This window comes from Mustela nigripes, chromosome 4, assembly GCF_022355385.1.
Source record: "Mustela nigripes isolate SB6536 chromosome 4, MUSNIG.SB6536, whole genome shotgun sequence".
NCBI classification, from domain to species: Eukaryota; Metazoa; Chordata; class Mammalia; order Carnivora; family Mustelidae; genus Mustela; species Mustela nigripes.
In genome coordinates, this window is record NC_081560.1 from 52,419,498 (window position 1) to 52,429,223 (window position 9,726).

The following is a 9,726-nucleotide window of genomic DNA, read 5'->3' on the forward strand; positions in this document are numbered from 1 at the left end:
TATGTATCAGGCATTCGGATAAAAAGATTAGAAACAGTTTCCTTAACTCTAAAATGTATGTAACAGGAGTCATAGATTATTATCATGAAGATGAAATCAAGTACAGGAATAGCCATAAAGCCAGGGAAATTTTCAGGTGCCACTGGGCACCTTACGAATTTGACAGAAAATGTTGTAACATATCTTTGGGGATAATCCAAAAAAAGCTTCAGGGACAAGGCCTTAGAAATCTCTTAAAGCCTTAGAAATTGAGAAGTCCTATCTAGGATCAACAGCTCAAATAACAACAGTGGTCAGTCAGTTACTGAATCTCAATTTGGGAACGCTGGCTTCACATTAGAATACCTGGGAAACTTCAATGGCAAGCCAATGGCCAGGTCCTATCCCTAAATAATCAGAATTTCTAGGAGTTTGTCCCAGCCCTAGTATGTCTTTAAATCTCCTCAGGTGAGTCTAATCTGAAGCCAGGGGTGAGAGCCCCTGCAATTCTAAACCAATGAGGACAAGATGGTTGAGCAGGTTTGTCATTTCCCACTTACTCCTGTTGATTGTTGCAATGGGATCCCCCAGTTTCTTTGTAAAAGTGCAGATTTCCATGTGTAATTTCTCAAACTTTAAAATGTTGTCTAGTAATTTATAATGTTTAAACAAAAAAATGAGAAAAACAACCAAACAGCGCGGGAGTCAAAGAAAACATGGATAGGGGCCCTACTGGACACCAGTTCGTAACCTTCCTTGAAGTTCAGTATTAGCCTGAAAAAACTGATACTGAGAGAGGTTAAGTAACTTGTCCAAGACTACACAGCAAGACAGCGTAGAGTCAGGACTAAAATATACTCCTTTTGAATTTAATATTCCTCCTGTATCAGGCGAGGAACACTTGGAGGTGGACTTTAACAAATGGGTAAGACTGTGGGAGGAGAAAGAGCGTTTCAGGCTGAGGGAAGCTCAAGAACACTGCCTTCGGTATCCCACAGTCATTAAAAACGGGATTCCTAAAACGAAGGAAAGTAAGGACGAGACTCCGAGCCGGGAGAACCAGACACGCATGCGCCATCCGTAGGTGGCGCCGTAGAGGGGAGAGGTAGGTCAGGACCAGCGGTGAATTACGACCTCTGCTGGCGACGCTCACGACTCCTGCCGTAAATGCCGTGTTCGGCGCGTGCGCATCTCCTTTCTTTTTCGGATTCCCTACGCTGCGGTTGGTGCTGAGGGTTCTCGCTACGCCGCCCCGGCTGTCGCCATGGTGAAGTTGAGCAAAGAGGCCAAGCAGAGGCTGCAGCAGCTTTTTAAGGGCGGCCAGTTTGCTATCCGCTGGGGCTTTATTCCTCTCGTGATTTACCTGGGTCAGTAGGAGAAGAAGCTGGGAGGAGCCGGGAGGGAAGGGTGTGCGGAGGCCTCGTCTCTCATATTTGGCTTTCTAGGGCGGGAGAGCTAGACCCGACCACGCCGTGCACGTTGTTTGATGATGTTTAGTCAGTGGGGTCGGTCTAACCCGAGTTAGAGCTCTTGGTCTTTTATTTACTGTGTTTTATGGACTTTAGCAAATCACGTAATCCTGTTCTGTTTTTCCATCTTTAAAAATGGAGGTGACCTTTGACGATTGTTGGGAGAGTTAGACGACATGATGTATTTGAAAGCGACTCATTCACTCTGTCACTAGGTGGGTTTTCGGGTATATTTGTTACCACCTTTTCAGGTGGTCCTAAGTGGAAAGAGGTCTGTAAATCTCTTCAGTATGCCACTCCCTTGAAGTATGATTTTGACATTAGTTTTTGCATTTTTCTGCTGCTCCAGCTTTACGATGAAGGAGGGTTTGAATGATTTTTTTTATAGATCCTATTTTATAGGTGAGGAAATCGAGTCCTAGAGAAATATTGTTTATTGCTGAAGGCCACACAGCTGTTAAGTGGGGAGCTTTGAACTCAAGTAATGGTCCCTACTCCTAAGCACTATGCCATGCCCTACCGCAGATATTTGTTAAGTGTTCCGGCAGATATTTTCAACTAAGCCTACACACTGGAACTTTATCGCATTTACCGCATTCCTTGCCAGAATAGTTTTTTCGTTGTAATTTTTTTTAAGTTGAAGTATATTTGACACATAGTGTTTTAGGTGTACAGAGGAAAGGGAAAACGCCAGCTCTGTCATTTGGGCATCAAGTTTGAAATTTCCTAAAACTCAGTTTCATGCTTTAAAACCCTTTGATTTTAACAAGGCGCTGCTTCCTATTTATTTTAGGTGTCATGTATCCGTTCAAGATAAAGTATAGTCTTGACAGAGCCTTTGATTTTGCTGGATGCTTTCCAGGTAGCTATGGCTCCAATTTCTCCATGAAATGCAAGCCAACTGGTAACCTGGGGATACTTGAGTATAAGGACTTAAAAAGATCTTTTTTCCTATCTCTTTCATATGCTTTTTTTTTTTTTTAAGCATATTCTCTGAGATTTTAGCAATCTTGTTTAGGTGTCCAAGATTAGAGCACATAATTATGATACCCGGCACTTACAGGCTCTGTTTCCCCTTCTCCCCTCCCCCAAGCTTTCACATAATGGTTGAAGGGCCTGTTTTAGCTAGTCAAACACCAGGTCTAGTTCTCCTTTGAGCCAAGAAAGTTAAGGGACTTTGAAAACTGCCTCATCTTTGTGCTTCTTTTTTTCCACTGTTGTGTGTTGCGGGAGGGGAAGAGGTCTTTTTTTAGTCTAATCTTGCCTTTTTGGTCCCTTTGGTTTCTTTGCTGCTCTATAATTTTTTTACATCTACCTTTCCTTCCTTCTCCTTTTTTTGTGATTCCTTTTCTACAGCCAGAAAGTAGAAAGGTGTAGCTGTTTGCTGCATTCTGTGTATCAAGGGCTTTGGTTTGAAGAGAATGGGTTTTTTTTCCTTCCACCCTAGAGTTTTTCTTTTTGTACACGCTGGCTATATTCTCTTTCTTAGGACTGCCATTATGGTGATTTTCATCCAAGCTTCCAATTCAGGTTGAGAGTAATGTTAGAGCTATCTTTTTAGTACTTCTTCCTTGTTAATCATTGTCTTTTTCTTTTCACGTCATAGAAATTTAATTTCATGTCTAGTTCCCAGGTAGTTTCTTTTTCTTCCCACCTCAACGCTCACAAAAACCTACAACTGGATTGAATTTCTGGGGTAATTTAGGTTTATACATAACTTCTAGGGCTTCAGGGAGTCTGTGGAAATATAGTGGTATAAAGCTGAACATATGGTAACATAATTTAAAAAATGTTTGGACATTGACTAACACAAGATTTTAATGACCTCTTGGAAGACCATTCTCTGTGGTGTCTTGAATGTCTGTGAATCTTGTGAGCAGAGGTTCTGACCACCCTTTGTTCCATATTCTTTTTTTTTTTTTAACTTTTTTATTTGACAGAGAGAGAGATCACAAGTAGGCAGAGAGGCAGGAAGAGAGAGGGGGAAGCAGTCTCCCCGCTGAGCAGAGAGCCCGATGTAGGGCTTGAAACAGGACCCTGAGATCATGACCTGAGCCGAAGGCAGAGGCTTAACCCACTGAGCCACCCAGGCACCCCGCTCTTTTTTAAACATTTGTTTGACAGAGAGAGACAGCAAGAGAGGGAACACAAGCATGGAGAGTGGAAAAGGGAGAAGTAGGCTTCCTGCTGAACAGGGAGTGTGATTTGGGGCTTGATCCCAGGACCCTGGGATCATGACCTGAGCCAAAGGCAGACACGCAACGACGGGGGCACCCAAACACTCCTTCTGTATTATCTTTTTAAGGATGTTTGTGGAGTGAACAACTTTGAAAAATAGTATTTCCTTTTAGAGCAAAGGGGAGAAGGGGAGACAGTGCTCACTGCCCATTACAAAAGACTGATTCTCTGAACTCAGGGTTCTTCTAAAAATGATGATATTCTGACTATAGTTACTGTTGGGAGTGATAAACTTTCCTTTGTTTCTGACACAGGATGTTGTGTCTCCTACCAGCATCTGTGAAACTGGCAGCCTACTTTGGTGTGTTGAGAATGGAGTAAAATATCATATCCCCACAGTTCTTGATGCTAATTTTAATCAGCAAATTAGCATATATGTTATCCAGTTAGTGATAAAAGGCTTATTTAATCATACTTGTAATAGAAGTATTGATTTAATTAGGTTGTTAAACAATAAGTTGTTTTTTTCCCCCCACTCTTTTTCTTCCAGTCTTTGCTTTATAAAAAGAGGTTTGTAGGCAATAAAATATTCTCAGTTGTTTTTAAAAAATGTACTTCTTAAAAAAAATCTTTTTGCTCTTTGTAGTCTTTTATCCAGTGTGATTTAGCAGTTGAGTCATGTTTTTTCTGGGTGATAAATAAGAGTGACAGTGCATGCTAAGGGCTATAGTGCTAATTGTGTATGTAATCAGAGTAAGGTTATTTGTCCTCCCTACTGATTAATCCTGGACATAATCTCATATTCTAGTTAAAATTCAGTACTGTTCTCTAGCACACAAGTATATGTAGACAGTGCTAGTAGATCATTCTAGCTACCCTAGGTTGATTTGAAAAGTTTTGGTGATAAATGTTTTGTCTGCTAGGGTTTTAATTGCTATTTATTCTCTTTTTCCTCCTTCCCTTTCTCCCCCAGGATTCAAGAGGGGTGCAGATCCTGGAATGCCTGAACCAACTGTTTTGAGGTACTGCTCTTACAAATAAACATTTCAGGGCAAATGTTCATCTCTTGGTGCTGAATCACTGGGAAGCAAAAGAGTCGTAGTGGTATTTATTGTAATGGAGCTATACTAGTCAGTATGGTTTTGGGCTTTTGGGGAACTGCAGTCATTGCACACTAGTCTAGCTTGTGTTAGCAGGTAATTGCTTTCTCTCCCCTTCCTAGTTTGCATTTGCTGTACCATATTATAACCATAATGAAACATACTTACAAGAAGAACAACACATTTATTATCCTACCACATTGAAAGGTGAATGAATTCTTTTTAATTACCCATATTTCTGTTTTATCTTCATTCAGATAAGTACAGCCTTTTAGATGATTTTAACAAGAATATGTAGGATTTTATTTTCTTCACCTAAAATTACAGTTGATATCCCATATATTTTTAACTTGTTGATCACTTAGGTTTTTCAGTAGTTTACATTATAATATAGTGAACATTTTTAGATAGTTTTTATAGGTTTTGATTTATTTCCTTATGAGAAATTCTCATGGGAATAATAAGTCAAAGTATGTGAACATTTATGACCCTGAAAATGCACTGTCGAATTTCTTTCTCAGAAGCAGTCTTGCCAGCGTTAGATAAACACTTGTGAAAACTTCACACACGCACACAGGTACACACACTATACATAGTCCTGTACTCACAAGTATATGTATATATGTGTACTTGTGAAAGCTGTATGTGTACCTGTGTGCACATACATATATATAAAGGCAGAATCTGAGCAGGCAGGGTTGCTCTTTAGAAGGACTGATTATTTGAGGCAGTGATGACCAGGACCTGCATGGGTGCTTTGCGATTTCATCTTGATCCTCTGTCTTAGAGTCCTTGTGGATTGCCCTAATAGACTTGGTACTGGCTCTTCTAGGTTTTGTTTCTTCCAACTCCTACTCGAAGCCGCTTTCTTCTAGAATGGGCAGAAAGTAATAGTAATATCTGTAACAGTTAACCTATGATAGGTTAGCAACTGTTTTGGGTGCTTTATATCCAGTATCTCTAATTGTCACTTCCATACCACGGAGCAGGGTGGTGAAGTATGTCTGTCTCCAAAGCCTACACTTTTTCCACTGGGTCATGTGGCCTCCCCCAGCTAATCCTATCTTTTTTCTTAGCACAGTGCCATCCGATATGAAATTTCCTTCACCCCCTCTGCCTTATCGGCCTCTCCTTTCTCACAGGAAGGGGCTTTTTCCTCTTGTAAGTTTCCACTGTGTGTGCCCTTGATTTGTCCATTTCTAAACTTCATTTTTTAATTTTTATTTTCATTTTTAAAAATTTCTTTTCAGGGTAACGGAATTCATTGTTTTTGCACCACACCCAGAGCTCCATGCAATACGTGCCCTCCTTAATACCCACCACCTGGCTCCCCCAACCTCCCAAAACCCTCAGGTTGTTTTTCAGAGTCCATAGTCTCTCATGGATCACCTCCCCTTCCAATTTCCCTCAACTCCCTTCTCCTCTCCATCTCCCTATGTCCTCCGTGTTATTCCTTATGCTCCACAAATAAGTGAAACCATATGATAATTGACTCTCTCTGCTTGACTTCTTTCACTCAGCATAATCTCTTCCAGTCCCGTCCATGTTGATAGAAAAGTTGGGTATTCATCCTTTCTGATGGAGGCATAATACTTTACATAGTGTATATGGACCACATCTTCCTTATCCATTCGTCCATTGAAGGGCATCTTGGTTCTTTCCACAGTTTGGCGACCGTGGCCATTGCTGCTATAAACATTGGGGTACAAATGGCCCTTCTTTTCACTCCATCTGTATCTTTGGGGTAAATACCCAGTAATGCAATTGCAGGGTCATAGGGAAGCTCTATTTTAATTTCTTAAGGAATCGCCACACTGTTCTCCAAAGTGGCTGCACCAACTTGCATTCCCACCAACAGTGTAAGAGGGTTCCCCTTTCTCCACGTCCCCTCCAACACTTGTTGTTTCCTGACTTGCTAATTTTGGCCATTCTAACTGGTGTAAAGGTGGTATCTCAATGTGGTTTTAATTTGAATCTCCTTGATGGCTAGTGATGATAAGCATTTTTTCATGTGTCTGATAGCCATTTGTATGTCTTCATTGGAGAAGTGTCTGTTCATATCTTCTGTCCATTTTTTGATATGATTATCTGTTTTGTGTGTGTTGAGTTTGAGGAGTTCATTATAGATCCTGGATATCAACCTTTTGTCTGTACTGTCATTTGCAAATATCTTCTCCCATTCCGTGTGTTGCCTCTTTGTTTTGTTGACTGTTTCCTTTGCTGTGGAGAAGCTTTTGATCTTGATGAAGTCCCAAAAGTTCATTTTTGCTTTTGTTTCCTTTGCCTTTGGAGAAATACCTTGAAAGAAGTTGCTGTGGCTGATACCGAAGAGGTTACTTTCTATGTTCTCCTCTAGGATTCTTTTTTTTTTTTTTTTAAAGATTTTATTTATTTATTTGACAGAGAGAAATCACAAGTAGATGGAGAGGCAGGCAGAGAGAGAGATAGGGAAGCAGGCTCCCTGCTGAGCAGAGAGCCCGATGTGGGCCTCGATCCCAGGACCCTGAGATCATGACCTGAGCCGAAGGCAGCGGCTTAACCCACTGAGCCACTCAGGCGACCTCCTCTAGGATTCTGATGGATTCCTGTCTCACGTTGAGGTCTTTTATCCATTTCGAGTTTATCTTTGTGTATCTTTCTAAACTTTATTTTTAAGTAGTGTCCACACCCAGCCTGGACTTGAGAGTACAACCCCAAGATGAAGAGTTGCACACTGTACCGACTGAGCCAATCAGGTGCCCTTCAGTTTGTCCATTTCTGAAATCACTCTTTTTCCCCGATAAAGTTCTTTAGTAAGTGATCTTTGCTCACTGCTTTCTTCACTTTCCTTTCCCTTGAAACATTTATGGTGTGGCTTCTCAAAACTGCTTTCAGAGATCTCCAGTTAAAGTTCCTTTTTTCTTAGCCTCTCCCTTTTGAACTGTAAAATGGGGACTTGAGGTAATATATCTGTTGTTACTAGCTGATTGACCTCAGAGCAGTTATTTTCATAGGGAAGTCGTTAGAAAACATCGGAGAAGGGACTGTCTGGTCAAGCAATGTGAACATTTTCAAAGTACTGGAAATTATGATCAAATACCTCTTTCTAGAGTGAAGTTTCCTCTTTTATAAGTAGGGTATAATATCTGCTTCATAAAGTTTTCATGAGGATTGAGGAAGAACATTGTATATGAAGTAAAATGAGTAGGTGACAAGTAATATGTGAGCAATAAACTGTTAATAGTAATTTTTAATCTTTTTCTGTGTCATCTTCTTTAGCTCACTTCTTTCTCCTGTGAGAACTTGCTCCAGCTACAAGATACTGCTTGTTAATCCCAGAATAAATTGTATATTTTCGTGCCTTTGTCCCAATGCTTGTGCTCCCTTAGCCTGGAATGCTCTTTACCTTGTTTCCATTTGATGAAAACTCAATCTCAAATGTCATCCCTTCCTTAAATCTTTTCCCCTTTCCCCTAGCTGAAACCTCTCCAGTTTTTGTGTGCTCATAATACCCATTTGTGTGCATTGTTCTCTGCCTTATATTGTGCTTGTTGCTTATTTACATAACATTATATCTTGTAAGCACCTAAAGTAGCTGCCAAGAATTGAATTAACTTAATTAAATGACTGACCTCTTGGTGGATTTTTTGGACAGGAATTAATACAGCATTGCATCTTATGGTAGGACTTCTAGGCTGGATCTGCAAGCTGGGAAATAGCATTTTTTGTGCCCCAGGTGATTCAGGATCCAGAGGCAGGGGTAGAATTTGCCTTTCTGTTGTACTTCTTTTGGGCTTCACTTTTTCCAAGAGTTGACCCTTCAAAGTTGCTGTTTGGATGGAACGGCCCCCTCCTGCTTTTTCATGTCTTTATCGTATGTCTTAGTGGTGCTCTCCTCTCTGGTGCTTCTTCATTCTTTCCTGTCATTAGGGGCATCTTCTAGTTTGCTTCCAGAGGTATTTGCAATTTAGGGAATTACTGATTGAGTGCCTGGAAAGGGTTATTCAGCTCTAGTGTTTCATATACCATACTGCTTGTGCTGTGGAGGCTGACTGGAGAGGCCTTCCTGGGTTGCTTGTACTGGACCCTAAAAGAGAATGATATCTGATAGGATTTTTATTAATGTGAGTGTTTTGTTAATATAAAATTTATTGTTCATTAATGCCAAGTTTATTGTTTATATATACATTTATTTAACCCACTGAGCCACCCAGGCGCCCCTATTGTTTATATATAAATTTATTTATATGATATTTACCTAAGTATAGTTCATGATTTACTGGTATCTAAATATCATTCATGATTTACTGGTCTGCTTCCCTTGCTAAATTGTTGGGTTCCTGGGGATTAGGACCATATTGGTCTTAGTGTCCTCTTTCACCCAGGTAATGCATTATCCATGGTCAACAAATGTTGGTTGATATGAGTCCATATACAAAATGCAGTACTTTAATGAACACAGAACAGTAATTAGTAAAACATTATTTAGGCAAAATATATGAACACAGAGGTTAAGCTTAGAGAATCTTTGTTCACATTGTGTAAGGCCAAGGAAGATCTTCTCTTTATTTTGGATGCTCATTACCTCTGAGGAGGAGACCTTAATAGATGAATAGTTCATTTTTATTTCTTAACTCTATGCAAAAATTACTTGGCACTTAATGGGAGGTTTTTTTTTTTGTTTTTTTTTTAATGGGAGATTTTAATATATTTTTGAAAATTGGAAATAGGTGGATTCTGGGCTTTTTCCCAGGCAAAGGCAAATACTTTAAAAAACCTGCATAGAATGTTCAGGTTATCATTTTGTAATGCAGTTTTATTTTATGTGATATATTACTAGAAACCACATTTGTTTTTTGGTTTTTGTTTGTTTGTTTGTTTGGAAACCACATTTGTAATCAGCAAGACAGAAATGAAACACCTCTTGTCTTCTTCCAGAATCCTGTTACTTAGTCAGGAAATGGTTTAGGAATTGGGGCCTAGTTAGTGGCTGGAATGTTTGAGTAAGAGTTGAGGCTGAA

At 40.0% G+C, this 9,726-nt stretch overlaps 1 protein-coding gene across 1 annotated transcript in view; it reads left to right on the forward strand.

Moving 5' to 3' along the window:
- The first annotated feature begins 1,166 nt into the window (after nt 1-1,166).
- The window catches only part of TOMM7 (translocase of outer mitochondrial membrane 7), a 9,828-nt gene continuing 1,268 nt past the window's right edge, over nt 1,167-9,726 (forward strand). Inside the window, exons 1-2 of the mRNA XM_059395696.1 lie at nt 1,167-1,346; nt 4,600-4,648. Coding sequence (XP_059251679.1) covers nt 1,244-1,346; nt 4,600-4,648 — 152 coding nt within the window. The 5' untranslated portion in view covers nt 1,167-1,243. The remainder of the gene's footprint in view (nt 1,347-4,599; nt 4,649-9,726) is intronic.